Source organism: Solea solea, chromosome 13 (assembly GCF_958295425.1).
Source record: "Solea solea chromosome 13, fSolSol10.1, whole genome shotgun sequence".
Classification (NCBI taxonomy): Eukaryota; Metazoa; Chordata; class Actinopteri; order Pleuronectiformes; family Soleidae; genus Solea; species Solea solea.
The window spans coordinates 11,904,943-11,926,181 of NC_081146.1; the positions used below are offsets into that span (position 1 = coordinate 11,904,943).

General features: G+C 41.7%; 2 protein-coding genes across 10 annotated transcripts in view; both read left to right on the top strand.

The window, feature by feature from the left end:
• The window catches only part of phactr4b (phosphatase and actin regulator 4b), a 29,221-nt gene extending 16,109 nt beyond the window's left edge, over positions 1-13,112 (top strand). For 7 of the 8 annotated variants that reach the window (XM_058647858.1, XM_058647856.1, XM_058647855.1 and 4 more), the window contains 13 exons: positions 1,437-1,607; positions 1,926-2,006; positions 2,776-3,309; positions 5,030-5,368; positions 6,352-6,483; positions 8,257-8,788; positions 8,934-9,232; positions 9,478-9,676; positions 10,232-10,287; positions 10,524-10,585; positions 10,677-10,814; positions 10,973-11,049; positions 11,570-13,112. In XM_058647858.1, coding sequence (XP_058503841.1) covers positions 1,437-1,607; positions 1,926-2,006; positions 2,776-3,309; positions 5,030-5,368; positions 6,352-6,483; positions 8,257-8,788; positions 8,934-9,232; positions 9,478-9,676; positions 10,232-10,287; positions 10,524-10,585; positions 10,677-10,814; positions 10,973-11,049; positions 11,570-11,585 — 2,636 coding nt within the window. In that variant the 3' untranslated portion in view covers positions 11,586-13,112. The remainder of the gene's footprint in view (positions 1-1,436; positions 1,608-1,925; positions 2,007-2,775; positions 3,310-5,029; positions 5,369-6,351; positions 6,484-8,256; positions 8,789-8,933; positions 9,233-9,477; positions 9,677-10,231; positions 10,288-10,523; positions 10,586-10,676; positions 10,815-10,972; positions 11,050-11,569) is intronic. The other variant, XM_058647859.1, reaches the window with a different exon arrangement.
• A 977-nt stretch (positions 13,113-14,089) lies between these two features.
• rcc1 (regulator of chromosome condensation 1) lies at positions 14,090-20,695 on the top strand. 2 transcript variants are annotated; one of them, XM_058648705.1, is made up of 10 exons: positions 14,090-14,201; positions 15,425-15,513; positions 15,633-15,820; positions 15,927-16,106; positions 17,802-17,898; positions 17,986-18,108; positions 18,256-18,396; positions 18,531-18,650; positions 19,182-19,334; positions 19,963-20,695. In XM_058648705.1, the coding sequence occupies exons 2-10, from the start codon at positions 15,435-15,437 to the stop codon at positions 20,136-20,138; spliced, it is 1,257 nt and encodes a 418-aa protein (XP_058504688.1). In that variant the 5' UTR covers positions 14,090-14,201; positions 15,425-15,434; the 3' UTR covers positions 20,139-20,695. The 2 variants fall into 2 exon arrangements, with proteins under 2 accessions (XP_058504688.1, XP_058504689.1); XM_058648706.1 differs by having other exon boundaries at positions 14,108-14,190.
• The last annotated feature ends 544 nt before the right edge of the window (positions 20,696-21,239 follow it).

Genomic DNA, 21,239 nt, shown 5'->3' on the forward strand with positions numbered 1-21,239 from the left:
TTTTAAAAGGTTTTGCCGCGTGGTTGTTAGCTGTGTGTATATGGAGCATGATGACTGACAGTTTTCCCTGCTACTGTGTGACTGCGTCCATTTGTGTGGAAAGAGGCAGTGAGGGCTGAATGGTAGATAAGGCACTAGTCTCCATCCAGCCAAGGAATGTGAGCACTTGACAGTGAGAAATCATGGCTGAACGCCAGCATCAGACCTTTCCTGTTATGCTGTGGATACGTGGAGGAGGCCATGAGCTTTCAGCATCACCCTGTCAAAGCACAATCAGTCCTCGAGAACTAACAGCTAAAGATGATAACCGCCGTAGTAAGGATGGCCATCTTTACAAAGACGGCAGATGAGATCTGTTAGATTAGAGAATTCCTCTGTCGGATGGCGCTTTTCCACTACACAGTTGTCGAGTCGGCACCCGACTCGTCTCGGCACAGCATGACTCGGCAAGTTTTTAGAATCTGCTCTTGTGAGGTTCCAAGCGAGCTGAGCTGATACTATATTGGTCAGTGTCGTCACTAGAAGATTCATGAGCGCAACGTCTGACACAAGAATCAATCGGACCCTATTTGCCGAACTGTAGATCAGTTAAAAAGACGTAAAAATCCTGAAAACATGCCGTAATCTCCAACATTTAAAAACAGAGGAGTCGTGTATTTAGCGGCAGCCATAAGTGGCGATTTCAAGCAGCAAGCCCCATCACAACCCCTTCTGCCATATTTCAGTTTGGTAACTCTCTGAGACTGAGTCTGTGCTCCGGTCATGCAGGACGTACTGAAAGATTCTCTGAACATATCTTTTTAATTAACTGAGTCTAATGATTCAGTACACCGAAAATAACTGCCTTACAAGTCACTCATCACTAGTCTGCGTGTGTCTCGTGTGAAACGGCGTCACGGCAGTTTGATGCAACCGTGCTACGATGACTCCACCCATGTGCCGTGCCGTGCCGAGTTGAGGCAAGCCGTGTGGGAATGTAGCGACAGCTCATGGATGCTCCAGTGTTTCGTCGGGTTGGGTTAAATTTTTTTTAAATTCATATCAATTTTCATTTAAATGATCTGATATTGATTCATTAAAGCCTTTGTCGCCTGTGACTGTACTGTAGAGTTGCACTGTGTGGTCATATTAAATGAAAAGTGCATTGATATAACTACTTTTGGGTTCCGTTTTAAATTTGAACATTAGCATTAATAATCAGAGATCCACGTAATGTACAATTTGCAGCATTAGTTTTCTATGACGATCTCTTTCACTGCCAAGCAAAAATGGTATGAAAACTAAATATCAGGGGGAAAAAAAAGAAGAATCGATATCGAATCAAATCAGTAATTGAACCCAATCAAGACCTTGTGAATCAGAATAGAGTAATTCAGTAGCGATATCCAGCCCTGTTAGTTTTGCACGAATGATAAAATGTTCCCTCTGTTGTTTAGATGATGAAAATGAGCAGCACCACAGCACAATGGTGGGAGAGGAGGGCACCACGGGGGACAGCACTCCTCCCCCAAAGCGTAAGGGCAAGTTCTCTACCCTCGGCAAGATCTTCAAGCCCTGGAAGTGGCGGAAGAAGAAAAGCAGCGACAAGTTCAAGGAAACCTCAGAAGGTTGGTGTTTGTTGAAGTCATTCAACACCTCTACCCCCACCCCACCCATGGCCTTTTTCACTGGTCATATCGGTTGCATTTAGCTTTCATCAGAATTCCTCAATGCCTGTTTCCTGCCTGACTGTTTACAGGCCTCTTGGTTCAGTCCACCTGCAATAAGACAATAAGGCAAAGCTGCCAACAAACTCCTTCTGAAGTTTTGTTAGAATTTTGGAGCATGAGGTCACACATTCAACGAGAAATGTGTTTTTCCTTATGGAGAGTGTGAAAAACCAAACTGAGTGTGTGTGTAACCTGAATTCTATTCGTTGATGACAGAGCTGGAGAGAAAGATGTCGACAAGGCGCACGCGACAGGAGCTGATTGAGCAGGGAGTGATAAAGGAGGTCTCGGACAACGGTGAGAAGTGCTTCTGTGATTTATCTGATCTCTGATCACACCCAGCAAGAGTCTGGGATGGGCTTTTTTTTTTCTTTCAAAAATCTATTTTCACCTTGCATTTTTTAAAGTGATATAAAGTCTGTTCAAAATGGCATTCCTCTCTCCTGAGCTGAGGGAAGTGGAACGAATTGTACCCTGCAGCAAAACAGCTTTGAGAGGGGTGTGTGCATGCGTTCTGCTGGCCCAGCTGTAGCGGACACCTATTTATTAAAACCTACAGCTGCTCTGTCATCACACCAACAAACACAGACTTGGGCATTTGTTTTTTTAACAGTGATATGGGGCAACACATATTTATTTCCATTCATCAACGATCTGTTGCATTTTCTGTAGTTGGTCAGTCTTTTAAATGTCCTAAAGTCATGCTCATCGTGTAATTGTAGGGTTCAAGGATATGATTTGAACCGCTAAACCCAAGCGTATTAAATTTACAGTAATAAAAACCAGAGAAAAGCAGCCAACTCTCTTTCGTGAAGCCACAACTAGCAAATGTTTAGCATGATTTTGCATAAAATTATGTCTGTGTGTAACATTTTGTCGATTAAATAATTGATTCATCAACTAATTATGCGCATCGCATCTACATTCAACAGGGGAGGGAACAGTAAATGACATGAATATTCTATGAAACACAACACATGAATAATTTAGATCAGCAACTCAGAATAGTGATGGATGCACATTCATGTTCATTTTACTGAAGATTGTGGACTCTTGTCAACCTTAGTTACAGATGCTGATTCACAAAGCATCAAGCAGCCCTGTGTGAAGAACGGCCACACTCTGCCTGTGACCACTGGGGTCGGAGGCGGAGGTGGAGGTGGAGGTGGGGGAGTTGTCAGTGGCAGGAGCCCATGCAACCAGGGCAAACTCTCCTCAGAGTCAGACTTTAGGATGAACCCATCCTGGCTCATCCATCCAGATGACCGTAAGGGTTGCCCTCCATCAGACGGAGACCACTGGGGGACTCTGTGTGCCAGAGGTACAGGAGCGCATGAAAATGGGCGGCGAGGTGGAGGGATGGGCATGCGTACACATGGTGAGGGTGAGTGGAAGCCTAACATGGTCTGGCAGGGCCAGATTCACAGTCAGATGGAGGAGGGCAGACGTGGAATCCGACTTCACCCCGAGGATGGGCAGAAGAGGCCTGGACTGCAGAAGACCCCATCTGAGGATGGCAGAAGGAGCAGGCCCGTGGAAGCCAACTGGAAACCTGTGCTTCCTCGACACGCATCTGCAGAGGAGGGAAGGGCCCACAGAGGTGAGTGAGTCACACCAAATCACACAAAAAAACCCTGTTGAGTTTTCCTCACTATGAGTTCATACGAGATGTATGTTGTATTTTTCATGTACGTCTGTAGATGTTCTTCATTCTGCAGTCTATGTATTTTTTCTCCTTCATTTGCTGTCATGTTCCTGCTTATATGCTGTCCTCCCAGATATAGACAGACTCCCATTGGCTCCCAGGAGCCCTGCTCCAGCTCTGCTTCTTATTCAGGCACATGAGGGAATAGCTCGTCCTCTCTTCTCCTCTCCAAATTAAAATGTCGTAATCGCCAAACCCATTACTGCCCTTTAACGCTAACATTGACATTTCAGTAATAACTGGTGAAGAATCACGGCTGAAAGTTTCATTTACGTATTACATTATGGTGTTTTGCTCTCTTTTAAGACTAAAAGAGATAGTTTGGAATACTTTGCTTGTATGAAGTACTTATACACAGTAAGTGTATTACACACAAGCACCTGTCTCCTTAAGTGTACACTATCCTAGCAATGTCTTTGCCATTTTATCTTATTTATCTTATTTTATCTTAAAACAATCATTCAAATAAATCAAAGTAACACAAATTGAACAATCAAGGCAGTATGTGCCTTGCGAGTGAATTCATCGGATCTACCGTAGTACAAGGAGTTTGAAATTTGCAGAGCATGACAATCAGTTTATCAGACTAGCAGTTTATTACAAAAGGCTGTCAGACGTGAAATTATATGTGTATACTTACACTTAATATAGTAGGTGAGCCTGAGCCTTTTGTTAAGTTGCCAGAATCTGTTTATTGTGATGTTCTGATGAGGTCTCTGCTGAGTTTGCACCCACCTGTCTGTGGCGGCTCCTTGACACCTGGAGCATGCGGGACACAGTTACTTGTATGTAATACATGGGCCATGTAACCCCACCCAAAAAATCCTGAATGACCACATCAAGTTGTCCAGTGTATGTGACACATGACTGACTTTCATGTTGAAAACCCCAGAGCAGAACTACTCTAAGAAGGTGCTCTTTATTCCGTCTCACCTTGGATTTTTCAGATTTCTTTCTCTGATGCTGCTTTTCTCTCTGTCTCCCACTCTCTTTCTATGTTTATCGCATCTCCTCCTTTCTGACCTCTTTTCTCTCTCTCCCTCCGTTGTTCTTGCTCACTTCCTCTTTTCCTCTCGATTATTTCCTATTTAGTCGCATGGCGTCACTGTGATAAGGGCTCGTCTGTAAATAAATAACCATCAACTTCAGAGCCGCAGGTTTGAGGAATTGTGTGGGAGCAATTGATGTGTGGAGGCCGCTTATGGGTGCGGTGTGGTGGACAGAGGGAGTTGGGCCTTTGGTGGTAATTGCAGTCGCCTACTCTGTTTATCTTTGCACCTGATCCCTAGATAATGCAGTTCTCAAACAAGTGCCATTCTAGAGAGCACATGGAGTTCTGAAAATGGCAGCAGAATATGGCTCAGTGCCTGGGCTGAAACATTTATATATTCTCCACACAGAAATATTTATATTGTGAGACATCGCTAATTAAAGAAGAAAAGATAAACAGTCTTTGTAAATGGCAGCTGTGCCGAATATGGTATGTGCACCACAGTCACTAAAGTGTGTTTTAAAGTGTTCCGTCCCAGTTGATTGCAGTGCTTTACATACTTCTGAACTTCTGTTATGTAACATATTCCCACATTACTCTCTCGCTCTCTCTCTGTCTTTGTAGAGTCAGATAGCCATTTTGTGCCTGACCCTGAAGCCCTGCGGAGCACCCTGCGTGAACCTCTGCCACCTAAACAGCCTGTCATGCCTCCAAAGTGGCTGATGAGCTCCACCCCTGAACCTGACGGCGAGGGTGCGCCTCGCACCCCGTGCAACCACCCCGGGGCCAAGTACTCCTCTCCCTCCGCCACCTCGGCTGCAGCGTCCAAAGCCGCTCGCTGCGTCTCCTCTGCAGGTGTGTCCACTCAGCAGTCCTCATCTGCAACCTCCACCTCTCAGGCCACCAAGCAGCCGCCTCTGCCTCCACCCAAGCCGGTGAACAGGAACAACGCCACGATGTTGGGTGAGTTCTGCAGCTAGTGGCCTGATGCAGCCTACATCAGCAGTTATGAATAAAATGTCTGCTCTGTTAGGGTGACATTTTCCCACGGGTGAAAGCAGCATGTACATTTAGGAGTCAGTGCACACCTGATGGTGAAGTGAAGCTTTCAACACATCTACTTGAACATACACTTGAACACACGGCCTGGTTATGATGTTATCTGAACAGCTTGAGCAGCTTTTCCCCCAGCTAATTACTTATTACGCCTGGACTATTTTAGCTGCCACTTTTCAAGTGTTCTAGACTCTGAAGATAATGGGGACTGTTTTGGCTGCGGACCGCTGCTCAGTCAGATGCAGTGTAGTGGTTGTTGTTGTTGTTTACTCCGGGTATGTCTCATCTGGGATCTTGCCTTAATTGCCACTCAGGCAAAACGATCTCGCCTACTTCGACTCATTTTAATTTTATTAGCAGATCTTTTGACTTTGGCACCGTACAAATGTGTGCACTACTGTGCGATTGCACTACGCAAGGTTCATTTTAGTTATGAGCTGTTATACTGTATTGTTCACATGTTAATAAACCATCAAGTTGAATGAGGGAAGAAAAAAAACATGCAAGATGTCCTGTTTGTGGTTACTTATCGTTTGTAACAGATTGAAAATAGAATGCACTTCCAGCAAATTTAACTTGACAGAATATTCATTAAAAAACATGTAGTAACTTTGACTCTTGACAACATGGGAGAGTTGTGTACTTGTTTCTTTGCTGAAAGTTAAAGAAAATGAAAACCACCCTCCTATCTGTAAGTTAAATGTGGCTCCATAAGCAGGAGTGGTGTAATAAGAAATCAGATGAGATGGGAGAATAGTCAAAAGTAGGGTTGAAATTTAAATGACTGACATAATGAAGAGTAAATGGGGTAACAACTACCTCAACAACACACACCAGTACACCCTTCACGCATACACACGAGCTGAAGGCCTCCATCTCCTCCCCGTTAGTCTCCGCCCTGCACGGGGGAGAGAATGCTCAGCTTCCCCTCTACTGGTCCTGCTGGAAGCGAGAGTGCGACTATGATGTCTACCTGTCCCTGCCCGTCTACCTTTGCCGACGGGCTGGAGGCCTGCGCTCAGGTAAAAAGATGCCCTCTGGATCTCTTTGGCCGGGGCACTTGTTTCTGGAATGTCTTCCTTCAGAGTCTGCGTTCTTCATCTTGTCGCGTCCTTTCTCGCCGCCAACATACCCCTCCCCCAAAGATGCCTTTATCTTGCTGACTGGCCTTGGTTGCTTCTCATTGGGTGTGATATATAAGCGTCGCATGCACATAATAGCCTTCTGATAAGTGTGCTGGGTGCTTTGCGAATATGAGGAACGACCTCAGAGTGTATGAGTACAATGCTGTACTCTTTTATTTGGCATGTGAGTGAGAAAGAGGCTGTGGCAGGTTCCAGCTGTGACCTGCAGTGCATCAAGTCAATATAATGGAGCTACTCCACTCTGCTTCTGCTCAGTATGGATGGATGAATGGACGGAGGGATAGATGGGTTCTTCTGACATAAAGGCTTGATTTAATTTAGAGTAGATGGTGTAATACAGTTAAGCATAGTCTAAGTCTACTGCATGTTTCCAGTGTGGCAACACTGATTTCCTATCATGCCTCAAGAGCACGGCTATTGCTTTTTAACATTTGAATGTATTGAAGGTCCAGTTTGTAACATTTAGCACAATTTATTGGGAGGAATTTAAGATACTAGTCGAAATACCTGGAGTTTTTTCCACCATTTAGTCAGAACTGAAGATATTCTTCAAGTCCATATGCCCACAGCTAAACTCCTGACAATGACCTGGATGGACCTCCACAGACAGCACACAAAATACATTCCTTTTTTACTTTCCCCTTTGTCTCTCTGTCATTAGTGAAATTGTAATATTAATTTTATTCTCAGTGTTAAGAGAGCAAAGTTAATACACTGCAATATTGGGCTAAGACGAGCTATATTTTCCCTGATTGCTAAAGAGAGGCACCTGGGCATGACTGTGTCTGTGAAACTTTACTTTGTATTTACAGTGTCAAGAAATGTTGGTCTTATTTTAGGCCTCAAGTTTTCCGTCTAAGAAATAAAGATGACGGCACGTAATTAGTGTCATAAAATGGAAAGAATAAATAAATTGAATCAAAACTAATTATCCCATAGTTAAAAGTATAAAAGTATTGATCCGAAGCCCATGTATGGAACTGTCCTCTAAAGCCGAGCTGCATACCCCAATATACTGTCTGTATAAGGGTATAACTGCTTTAAGAAGCTATATTTCTACAACAACCCCAACCGACAAACCAGCCAGGGCGTGCATTTCGTGTTTTGAAATGGAAGTTTATTATGCAAACAAAGAAGAACATGATACTTTCTTGTACATAAAGGCCATCAGAGTTCTCCGGAGTCTCAACGTTAGATGCCACTAATTCTTACACACTGGACCTTTAAGCTCTTAATTACAAAATGCAAATGTGCATGCATATAATATGTGTATTCAAGCTCTTTACACTTTAAATAAGCTGATGAACAATATCTTAGAATCTGCCTGTGTAGAGCATGTAGGCTGAATTTGTCTCTGTGACCTGGGGCACATGCTGCACACTGGGTTGTTAGGGCAGTGTGTGCATTCAAGTTGACACGGTCATGTGACCCAACTCCGCTCTATGTATGAGATAATGCTCAGTCAGACATGTAATCCCAGTATTTGTACTTGTTCATGTGTGTTCTGTCATGGCTGATGTATGTGCTCTCACGTCACAGTGGCAAAACTAGTCCGGAAACAAAAGCGCTTGGTGTTAACCTCCAAGCTCCTCCTGCTCTCGCTCTTTTGCTTTGTGATTGGATGAAATAACTGAAGGTACTTATTTGCAGGTGACTTCACCCAAGCCAGTGGAGGTGCCAGTCTTGTGCCAGCCAAGCCTTCTCCACCGATGCCCCCCAAGAGGACGACCCCTGTCACCAAACGTACTACAGAGGATTCCTCTGCTTCAAGCCATCCCATCATCCCCTCGCCTCTCTCTCTGGAGGATCACAGCAGCCTCTCTGTGGGCTTCCAGCTGCCTCCCCCTCCTGCCTCTCCTCCCCTTCCATCTCACAGACCACCTTCTCCACCCCGCCAACATATACACACCCACCACCTCCACCATCAGCACTCCTACCCGCACCCGCTGCCACAACCCATACCCATGCTGTTTGACCCACCGAGCCCCATCAATGAGTCGCCCCAGCGCCCGGCTCCTGTCCCGCTGCATATCATGATCCAGCGAGCTCTGTCCAGTCCCGGCCCGGCTCAGCCACATCCAGACGGCTCACAGCGTGCACATGCTCTGCTTTTTGAAACCCCTCAGGAGTACCAAGGAGATCGCGGTCGACCCTTGCCTGTCAGCATCCAACCACTGAAACTGTGAGTCAATCAGGGGGAAAGACATTTCCGTACAATGTAGTTAAAGCAAAAGTAAGGTTACCAGACAGAGGACAGAAATGTGTCTGTAATATTGATACAGATGCTTTATATGTTATTTTATTGATTTATTTTCTCTCCCCATTAGATCTGAAGATGACTATTCAGAAGAGGAAGACCTAGAGGACGACGACGATGATGATGATGAAGAAGAGGAGGAGTACGATGGCGAGATCCCCCAGCCGGAGCTGGAGCCACGGAGTCGCCGGTGCTTCGTTGGTGATGCTGGTGTTTGTGTTATCCCAAGGGGAAACAGCAGCGAGGAGGAGGAAGATGAGGAAGAGTATGAGGACGATGACCATGACCTGCACCGGGACGACAGTGACTCAGATGGCCCTGTGCTTCATAGAGATGAAGACTCGGATGAGGAGGATGAACCCCCACCTAGTAAGCATAATCAAACCTAGAAAATGTATTTAATAGGGCTGCGATATGCTACTGTCACGATACTGGATCGCAGAAAACACTGATAAACAAAATTTCCAATACTTTTTTTAAGGTCAACTGAGAGAAAACTATTTTTAAGATGATATTTAAACATATGTATTTGTTTTAAGAGTGGATTCAAATATTGTGCAGATATTTGTTGTCCTCTACACAGGACTACACCTCTCTGCTTGGTTTTCATCTAGGTGCCCTGGCCAACAAGGTGAGGAGGAAGGACACACTGGCTCTGAAGCTGAGTAGCCGTCCCTGTGCTCCAAACAGGGACAGGTTCTTGCAGGATAGGAGCTGCAGAGACGACCAGCCTCCGGGACAGACTGGCCTCACCTGGCAGAGCAGGGAGCAGTGGGAGGCCATTCGCACACAGATCGGCACTGCACTCACAAGGTTATTTCCCACACCGTAACTTTGTTTAGAGAAGTGCTTGGAAAAATAAGGTTTTATTATTATGTGTTATTAATATTTCCATGGTGTATGATCCTGTCATTGGGAGCCTAGTTCGAACTACACTTCTCCTCCTCCTTCTGGCCTGTCACTGTTTGAGTAAAGGAAACATCAACAACCTCCGAACTGCTGCCTACACACTGAAAAATCAAAGCTTTGAACATTCGGATTATACAGTTACTCAGTTGACATAAAATACTGTTATTTGTGGGATTTTTTAATTGTTAATGTACTTTTACTGCCGTTGCTTGCTGCCCCAGGGGCATATGTGTATTTTTTTTATTATCCTGGGCTCAGTGGTGCCTAATATGATTCTGAATGTCATACTTTTGTACATGTTCCATTGCTTTTGTGTCCTTTAAAGTGACAAGAGTGAATGTGCATTTTCTGAAGACTTCAGGTGATAATTTGTTAGATCCTTGTCCTACTTATTGCCTGAATGACAGAATGATGAAACTGTGTAAAAATAGTACTGCTTTCTTTTTTTTCTCCCTTCAGACGACTTAGCCAGAGACCCACAGCTGAGGAGCTCGAGCAAAGAAACATCCTTCAGCGTCAGTATCAAATCTTTCAATGTACTATTGTTTTGGGGGGGAAGCCAAACTTGCATTTAATTACAATACATGTAAAAAATCTGATATTTAAACACCGCAGGGACAAGAATTTACACCTAAAAAGGCTGAAATGTGGATCACATTTTCAGTGTCTAATTTTAGAAACCGCTCTCCCTTTCCTGCACATCAAAACCAGGCTTTCAAACCTAATTTCTCCTCTTTCTTTCCATCTTCAGCCAAAAATCACGCCGACAGACAAGCTGAAGTTAGAGAGATCAAGAGGCGGTTGACCAGGAAGGTGAGACATCACATTCCCAACAGAGATCCAAGTGTTAAATGATGTGTATTTTCTGGATATTCAGCTGACAAATACATTCTGTTTGTTGTAGCTGAGTCAAAGACCCACTGTCGCAGAATTGCAGGCCAGAAAAATCCTGCGTTTTCATGAGTACGTGGAAGTAACGGATGCTCAAGACTACGATCGGAGAGCAGACAAGCCGTGGACTAAACTGACTCCTGCTGACAAGGTACAGATTCAGTGTTTTTGCTTGATCCAGCAAGTATCAAGCAGACTCTGTATATACAGATTTCTAAGTGCACAATTTGTGAATACTGATGGTTAGGTCATCTGTTTTTTAAAATCACGTCTACCTGACAATCACTGTCCTGTTGTTTTTTTTACTAGGCTGCCATCCGGAAGGAGCTTAACGATTATAAGAGCATGGAAATGGAGGTTCACGAAGAGAGCAGAATTTACACAAGGTACACCTTAATCAGTTGGGTTGTTTTTGATGTGATGTTCCTTCAGATTTCAGTCCTGGTTAATTTGGTGACTGTGAAAGTGTATCTGTTTGAAGTGCTACCCAAAATTCTTGTAACAAGACTGAGCTTTATGAGACACTGTTTCCTGTGGCTGCTTCATTATAAAAGTAAAACTAAATATTTTAATGTGAATTGCCTGAAATGTGGGTTTTTGTTACCACTAACTTCATGCTAATCCTGTATGGAGAGAAAAGAGAATAGTAAACAGCACGAGTGCTGTTAGAGGGATAACATTAGAAAATGTAACATTGGATTACTTTGTTCCCAGTGGACGACTCCCTCATTTGTGAGGGCAATTTGAACCTAGCCACGAACAATGAGTCCTATTACTATATAGAGATGAATTTACAGAATGATTGGATTTTAATGCTGGAAAAAATGCTGAACATAAAGAGCTGCAAATGCACGGTGTGATTTTTAAAAAGAATATTTATTGATCTATTTGTTTTGTTTCCTTCAGGTTCCATCGACCTTAGCATCCCCCCCGCTCTTTTTTAGATCGTGAAGCACTTAAGATTTCTGTGGCTGGAGGCTGCTCCCTATGCAGACTGATGGCCCTTTATGTTTCCTGAATGTACTGTAAAGATTATCAGGGAAAGCCTGGAACTGAATTAAAAGCAAGAATGCTTCTCATTTGCCCCCACCCCCACATCGCCCTCTCACTACATTGCTTTCACTAAACTGAGGTGCAGGTGGGTAAGGACCAGATGCAGTATTTTCCCAGATGACAGGGGAAACCACATGCCAATGAAGTGGAGGAGTGGCAACGGACCTACAGGGCTTACCTCTCACTCTGCTGTTATTTATGTGGTACCCATCAGGGACTTGGAACTAGTTACAACCTTTAATGCGGCCTCATTCTGTGTTGCCTTTTTCTCTTCTTTACTGTAAATGAAAAAGCTAATTCATCTTGTCTATGTAATAACGCGATAACAGTAATAATAATGATAATGGCTTAACTTTACACACGGTAATAGTAGATAATAGAGACCAGTGGCAGCAGCGAGAAAATGCTAGAGAATGAAAGCTGGGATACTCTGTTGCACGACTGGACGTCTCTGGAATATTGTATTTGTTTTACATAAACTGTGTACAGACTGCTGTTGTGATACGTTAGAATGAAACATGGAGAGATCTACTTAAAAACAAATTCTGTTATGCACAAGATATTTTGTATTATAATTTTGATCACAAGAGTAGTGACAGCTTTTATTTGAGCCTTTTTTATTTGGCTTGCCTGTATTTATGGTTTTGATGTGAGTTGGCCATTTAAGCGTCTATGTAGATATAGGAAAAGGTGGTGGTCAGGAGCCTGTTTTTGTGTGTGCCAATCTACCCAATGCCCAAAGGACTATAGGATACTGGTTTTCATATCACTGATTTCTGCAATTCATTGCATGAGCCATCACAGAATCCAGTGTCGCTGGATTTGGATATTTTTCATTTATACTTTTTTCTTTTCTTTTTTTTAATGGATATTTGTATTTCCCTTTAAAGCTCAAACATGCAATGCATTCTGTAGCCATTCTGAATAAGGACATGCTAGTACTGTCTATACTAAGAGTATGTATGTAAGTTGCTGTGAGTGTAGATCAGGGATTTATCAAACATTCTGAAAATGTATACGGTCAACAGGGAGTCATTTTGGCTGGTACCTTCTGACAATGCAGAAGTGTTTTATCTTGGATCGTTGTCTGGCCAGTCGCTTACAGGGTCCTCTACGCTTTGTACAGGTTGATAAACAGTAGTTTTAACTGATGCTTGTGTATATTGTCTTCCTTTTAATTTAGAAAAAAATAAAGTTATGATAGGTTGCTATTTTTTTAAGCACAGAGTATTAGTTTATGATTAAATGCTACAAGAATGGGATTATGAAAGTGTACTTTTTCTGTAAAACGAAGTACATTTGTAATTGAATGTGGAATTGTATGGACTGAGATTTCTTCATTTTAATTGTAAATAGTCACATCTGGATCGAATAAAAATCTTACAATTCCTTGAAACTTCTGTGCACTGACCACCCCCTGTAAGCACTAATCAATAGGCATCCTAAACTGGAATATGAAGTGAAAACATGAGGCTGCGGTGACACCTGGTGGCAGGCAAGTTTTGTATAATGAAAGAGTCTGAGCACTGCAATAAAATTGGTATTCTGAATGTATTTTAAATGCAAAACTTGGTGATTTCATTATGATGCAACATAAGTGGTATATTTTCAGTAGCAGAATAAAAGTCTAAAGTACTACTGTAGAGTAACAGTAGAACGTATAGATTTAATCAATGGTGAGGAAAACCAGTATCCTTGCGGGCCTACAATTATTATTATTAATTAATGCATAACTCAAACAAGAAAGCAAATGTAGGGTCTTGATCTATCAAGTACTATAATTAAAAAAAATGAAAACTCAGAATAGAACTAACACCAGTAATGTACGCACAAGTATTTGTTGGCAAAAATAACAAGCAATGAAAAGAGCATGCTAGAAAACATCTGGACATACTTTAGTAAAGAGGATAATGTCAGGGAAGCGTACGAGAGAGACAAGACAAACTGCAAAAGAAAGTAATAAAGGGGGCAAAGTCTTACCATCAAGGTTAAAGGGACCCTTCCGTTAGAGCTTTATATATTTAAAAACAACAAAATAAATGACAGAGAAACCAGTGATTACCCTGCCACAATGTCCAGGGGAGGTGAAAACAACCCTGTTGCTGTTTTTGTCAGAAAATAATCTATCATTTTAAACAATACAGTATTTAGTGCTCTGTCTGCTCATAAGAACTCTAATCAGTGTGTATACATTAAATAAAAGTAATCCACTGTTATATTAACAAATGTTAGGTTCAATTTACTAAAACGTTCCCCCATCACATTTTTTAAAAGACGCCACAGTCACTTCATCCTGATTTGAAGGCCAGTGTTGGATAGTTTGAAAATAGGGGAAACGATGCCTGAGGGTGGCAGTAGTGTGCACCATAGTGGACTAAGGCTGCCGTAAATCTCCAGCGAAGAAGAAGAAGTAAAACTTCAGGGACGAAGAGGTACGCATCGCACCTTCACTTCAAGGAAAACTATAAGCTTCCGTACGTCACAGGTCAGTAATTTATTAGCTCACAAACCGCACATGCACTAGATATTATGCATTGATAAATATGTTTCCACATATCTATGCAATTTACGCTTCAAAGTAAATTAATTTAAGGGTGGCATGCTAACGCTGTTAGCTGGCAGTTAGCCAGCGTCACATTCACACGTAAGCTTCAGTTTAAATCCAGCTGGTTTAAATGTGTTATGCGTCAATAAACGTGTGTTTATACGTGTTATATCATTGCTGTTTTAGTAGCCCGGCCAGACACCTTTTCATTTTGATTAAAGACCCAGACTGAAGAGCAGCCGCCTGTAGCTAATGTTAGCCGCTTGTAGCTAATGTTGTAAATGGTTACATGGACACATGGTCACTGCTCACGCTGCTTATTTTAGACCATTCATTAAAGTTAACGCACCCTAAAGCTGTCTATATATATGTCGAAATGAAAGTTTGAGTCCACAGTAGTTATTAGTATTATTATTATTATTATGGCTCAGTGGGATGTTAGGTGAAGTGGTAGAACAAGTCATGCTGATTGCCACACTGATTGTCACACGGGCAGCATGTGAGCAGAGTTTACAGTTGTGTGTGGTGTGAGTGTCTGCTGTTGAACTGACCCTCCCTCTGACACTTGTGAACAGCTTCTGCGGTGAGAGACAAAGCCTGTTTGTGCCTGTCTGTTTACTTGGTTCATTGTAGACGTCTGAGTCATTGGAAATATGTAGAGTTAATTTCACACTTGGCTAAATAAAATGACTCAAATCTCGGCAGCTGTATAACTAGCTCCGCCAAAAAATGCACCCCGTGTTTATTTCATCTTGTAGAGCGTGGTGGTGCTCATGTTATATGTGGATGTCTTCTTGCATATACATGGTAATTTCCCATGTGTAATAAGTTCCTGGGCTAAATAAAATGGGGCATGCAGATCTCATCACTAAAACCAGCTCTCCCTAAAATGTTTTTGAAAGTCTATTTCACATTGATTGTCATTGATATATATTATTGAAGTGCACTGTAGAGAGAAAATACAGATTGAAGAGACACACAAGTGCTGCTCAATGATTGCTATTTGTTTTAAGCAAGTCTGTGTCATTTGTAAATGTAATGTAATGTAACCATAACCAAAAAAAAACATGTCACAAATGTTACAAAGTGGCCATTTTGTGGCTATTTAGTTCAACACGCATTGTTGTTTTGCAACCAGTTTTACACCAGTCTCCTTTTTCTAGTGTTGCTGTCATGCCTGCTAGAAAGAGTGCCACCAAGAGAAAGCCTGAGACTATTCTCAAGGATGAAACAGATTCCAAGAAAGTGAAAGGTATGTGAAAGCCCAGGTTCCACCATGTGGTAGAATTTGGTATGTTTTACAGTCAAACTTAAAAAAATAACAATTATGATATTAAATATGTTTGATATTAAATTAATTGTGTGTGTTAGTTTCCCATAGAAGTCATGGTAAGGAGGCAGGTGAGGTTCTTATCCTGGGCCAGGGTGATGTAGGACAGTTGGGTCTGGGCGAAGACATCATTGAGAGGAAAAAGCCAGCCCATGTGCCCCTGCCAGAAAAAGTTGTGCAGGTGATTGCTGGAGGCATGCACACAGTGTGTCTCAGTGACACTGGACATGTAAGTAGAAAAAATTGTATTTCTTCTTTGAAATGTTTTTCTGCCAATATTAGAAATGTCTTACGTTTCACAGCAAATCTGAATTCTGAATTGTTCTCCTCTCCAGGTGTATACATTTGGCTGTAATGATGAAGGGGCCCTTGGCCGTGACACAGCAGGGCTGGGGACTGAGATGGTTCCAGGAAAGGTGACACTGGAGGAGAAGGTGATCCAGGTGTCAGCAGGAGACAGTCACACAGCTGCACTCACAGAGGATGGAAAAGTTTACCTCTGGGGCTCCTTCAGGGTAAGTTAATGAGCTATTTTCCAAAACTTGTTAATTAGTTGATTAGTTTTTATAACGTTTCTCAACCTTCACGAGAGAAGACACTTTCTTTTTCAAGTATCAGTACAAGCTACATGAGTATTGAGTCACTGACTCTTTTGAATTTTACTTCTGAGCTATTTTAACTTTAATAAAAGTGAGCATATCAGTCAGTGACATCCAAGTATTAAAGTTTGGTACCAAGCCCTAGCCCTGTAGATGGGGAAAAAAAGGATTCCTCATACACTGCAATATGTCTCCAGAAATATTGCGATATATATATATATATATATATATATATATATATATATACTCTATATAATGCTTTTGAATGATCTAATATCTAATTTTGCAAGATATTGCACTGAGAATGTCTAATAACGAAGCACCATACTGCCATTTAGTATGCATAACAAAAATAACAGCAGCGTCCATGATGAAAATAGAGAGTCTTTATCATCTTCATGGTTTAGGAATATTTTCTCCCTTTTTTGTTCATTCATTCTTTTAAATATCTGAACCTTACTTTTTACCTTCCTCTATTTTATTTATTTATCTCTCCACTTTCATTTTAAATTGTATTATCTCTGCAGTATCTACATGAAAAATAAATTTTTTCAAGTTGTTTAGAGTTTCTCTTGCGTGGCACTTGAGCAAATGACACGATTATCCTGTGATTTTTATCCAAACACTTGATATCTCATTAACACAAAACTTGGGTAAGAATAAAATCATATTCTCCAGTTCTTGTCCCTCTGAACTAAGTTCAGTTTTAAGTGTATTGGAGTCATGGGTGTATAATATCTGACAATGTTCTTTTGCAAATAAAAAGAACAAATTGCTAGATGATTTCTTTCTTTCCTCACACCTGTAGGATTTTGTGATGTAAGACACCATCATACATTGTTTTGTGTATATGTATACGACTTAAATGTCAAACAGCTCTTTACATTTGTCGATCGACGATTATCTACAGTGTTGAGTGACAAAGCTTGAAGTTTTACCTTTGTCACAATTTACTAATAAACCCTCATTCATTTTCAACCTTTTCACATCATTAGTACTTTTTATGACTATATAAATTGTCCACAATTAACTATTCAAAGAGAAAAGCGAAGAAATTCAACTGTGGAGCTCTCGTTAAGCCTCACTGTTTTCCTCTCGACACTTATCACTCCTGTTGCAAGATAACTCATATTTTTTGATTTAATTAATACTCAGTGGCACACTGGCAATTATATCTCTTATTACTGCTGCCTGCCATCTGCAGTCCCACTTAATTTATGACAGTGCTGTGAAACAGTGTGTAACCTCTGCTTCAGGACTGTCACGGTATTGATTTTCTTTCTCTTATGGCACAAATTTGTTAAACCATTGATGCTGCTGCGTTAACCGCCACACACTTAATGTAAGCTGCACTGAATTTCACTGACATGCTGTTGCCAGGTGATCTGTTTTCACCATGCACAGGCATGTGCACGGTTAAACACTAACACAAGTCATGGTAAATTGTTGAAAGAATATGAACACAGATTATGTTGTATTTATCTATCAAGTTCACCACTACATGACCAAACACCAGTCACATTTACACTTATGTCGTTTGTTTTGTGTAAGCCAAAATGTGAGCTTTATAGATCGCTCGATGAAATCATTAATTTCCTGCACCCTTTTCAGGATAGCAATGGTGTTATAGGCCTCCTGGAGCCTATGAACACATCTGTTGTTCCACTCTATGTCGACATGCCAGAACCTGTTATCAAAATAGCATCTGGTAAGAAACCATCCATTTCAGTGCCAACTGTTTCTATTTGCTCACTGCGTATAGACATCTCACAATGTTTGTGCTCACTTTTATCAGGTAATGATCACCTGGTACTGGTAACACTCAGTGGAGATCTTTATACATCAGGAACAGCAGAGCAGGGGCAACTGGGAAGAGTCTCTGAGCACTTTTCAGACAGAGGAGGCAGGAAAGGCCTCGGTAAGTTACACGGGCCTCTAAAGTCTTCAGTTAATAAAATACAATATTATACAATATATGATGTGATTGCATTTCCCATAGATGTCTTCATGTCTTGTGCATATGTTTATTGCTGATGCATTCTGACTGTGTCGCTCGTGATTTCAGCACGTCTGCTGAAACCACAGGTGGTCAAGTTCAAACGGAAAGTTCACTTCACCGATGCCTTCTGTGGGTCATACCTCACTATAGCTGTATCGACAGACGGACATGTGTATGGATTTGGCCTCTCCAACTACCACCAGCTTGGTCAGTATGTACCCAAAATATGCAAGAATTTAAGTCTGACCCAATAGTTGCTTATATATGAACTGCTCACTGCATCAGATGTTTTAAATGCTGTTGTATTTTTAATAATTTTTATTATCTCTTCATATGACCAGGCACAAAAAGCATCAAGATGTGTTTTGAGCCAGTAAAACTCACCTGCTTCAAGAACTCAACCACCTCCTGGGTTGACTTCTCTGGAGGGCAACATCACACTGTCTGCCTTGATGCTGAAGGTAAAGTGCAGCTCAGGATCCTGATTATCTTTGACTGTTTTGCAGTCTGTTGCAGTGGGATCACAAATTGTCTAAAAAGTCAAGCGTTTTTGTCCAATGGGAGTGTGTTTTGTCTGCTTTCACTCTCATCATGTCAAATCACTCTGCGAAGCGTATGGGTTTTTTTATTGGCTTCAGCTCTAATCGGCTGCAAAGAAAGAATGGTGGGCCGAAGTAAAAGATACAAAATGGTATGAACTGTAACGTTGTCATTAGTGGTGTTTTCTTCTTCCTCCGACTTGTTTTGTTGCCAGAGTTCTTGTGACATCAAAATCCAACGCACAGGAAACTGTAGAATGGAGGAAAAAAAAAACAGATCAACCACTGGCAAAGGGAGTAGGTTTCCACGGTGGTATACTTGCTAATTTTAGTATGAATTAGCCCTTTAAGTGTGAAGTAACAGTGATGAAATACTTGGGATTGGGATTCAACACTAAAACCCAAACACTGGAAAACAGTTTAGTTTAATTCAAATCTTTCCTCAACCCTCAGGGCAGGTTTATAGCCTGGGTAGAGCAGATTATGGTCGCCTTGGTTTGGGCCAAGGGGCTGAAGAGCAGAGCGAACCCACACCTGTGAAGGGGATGGAGCCGGCCAGGAGTGTGGCATGTGGGACGGCTGTGAGCTTGGCGGTCACTAAAGAAGGTGAGAAGATGTTGCAATGTTAGCTTCTCAGGTGTTGACTCATAACATAACCTACTACCTTAGCAATACGTTTAGACAGTGTTTAAATGTGTAAGAAATGTTTTCTTTCCTTTGCCTTTGCTATTTAAAACTGTGCTACTTAACTTAGATATAAACAAATGTCCGTTTCCTTCAAACCATTATCAAATCAGTTGACACAATATCTGTTAAGCCTGTCGGCTCCCACACAACTCTTCCCCTAGCAACATTTTGCACTGCACACAGGAAGTGATTAATTCCTTCCAGACAACGGAAACGGCGACATTGTGCTAGTAAATTGAGATGACTGAAATACAAAGAACTGTGCACAAAAAGTGAGTTCTATTGCTTAAACCTGGTCGTGAAGCACTTTGCGATGCCTGCCCCTGTGCTGCTGCTGTATACACACTGCTGTATTCCTCAGTCAGGTCTGATAGTATTGCTTGACAGATGGAGACAGCATCTGTTCCAAAAGGCTGGCAGAATAACATCAACATCAAAAATCATCAGACGTTGCAGAATTTACCTTCAAATCATTTGTTCAGTCCACCACAAAATGTTTTCTTTCGGAAAAGCAAACGCTTCATTCATAGCTTTATGTTTTCTCCAGGATCGGTGTATGCCTGGGGCATGGGCACCAACTTGCAACTTGGCACAGGGGAGGAGGATGACGCGTTGAGTCCAGTAAAGATGACAGGCAAACAGTTGGAGAACCGTGCAGTACTGATGGCCTCCAGTGGAGGGCAGCATACAGTCCTGCTGGTCAAAGACAAGCAGGAGAGCTGATTTTCGTCTCTCGACTGATGTGTGAGGAGTTTGATGAGTTTCAAGGAGGGGCCTTGTCTATATGTTGGTAGACGGTAAATCCGTAAGTGGTTGCTTGTGCTGTGGGCGGGGCTTCAGCCAGTCTTAAGATAACTTTGCTCTTCTTGGCATGAGGAAAATGTTGTGGATGTTTCGTAGATAGTGACAAATGAGACTATTTTTTTAACTCTAGTTTTTTTTATGTTCCCTTTTGAACTCATTACAGGTCATCAGTATGACTTTAAGATGGTGGACGGGATGTTTGAGAATGCAACTTGCATGCATATAAAAGAAACAAGAGTGCCAGCCTTTTAATGACCTTCCCACAGTCTTTTAACATATTTCTTTCTTTAAAGCAGCAATTAAATTGGTCTTGTTTCAGACAAAACATTTATACTTGCAGGTGTGAGACTACTGTTCATTTTACACAGGGTGTACAATATGGTTGTGGACATTTGGACAATTGGAAATGCATCATAATGTATCCTGCATTTTGTTCGTTTCCCAGTCTGAAAATAAAGATAACTTTTAAAAATTGACACAGGCAACATTTTAATTTTTTTTCTCTTAATCCTTTCCAAGTGCTAATTCTGATGGCATCATGGCACTAGCAGAGGAAAACTACTAAATGCTACGAAGGAAAACAGGAACACTGTCCATTTCCTGTATCACTGTATGCGTCAACAATGTGCAAACATTGGCCGTTAAATTAAAAAAAATTTTTGGTTCATCAAGATGGAGTTGCTGAGAATACATTCTTTTTTTAATCAGATTGCTTATAGGTTGTGCTGGGAAAAAAAGGATATAAGATGCTCTATACTGCATATTCTTATAGCCTCTGTTTATACAGTACATTTTAACACAAATGTAATAAAGCTGCCTAAATGCTCTGTGTTCTATGGGTTAAAGAGCATCGTCATTATCAGCTGACCAGTCAGTTCACACTGCTTCTCCTTAATACCCAACATGGAAGCGAACGCCACATTCCTTACATTTGAATCTGTGAATGTAAATCAGAAACATTTGGATGCAAATGATGGTACAAGTACGTACATCAAAGCTACATGCCTTTTTGTTTTCTCG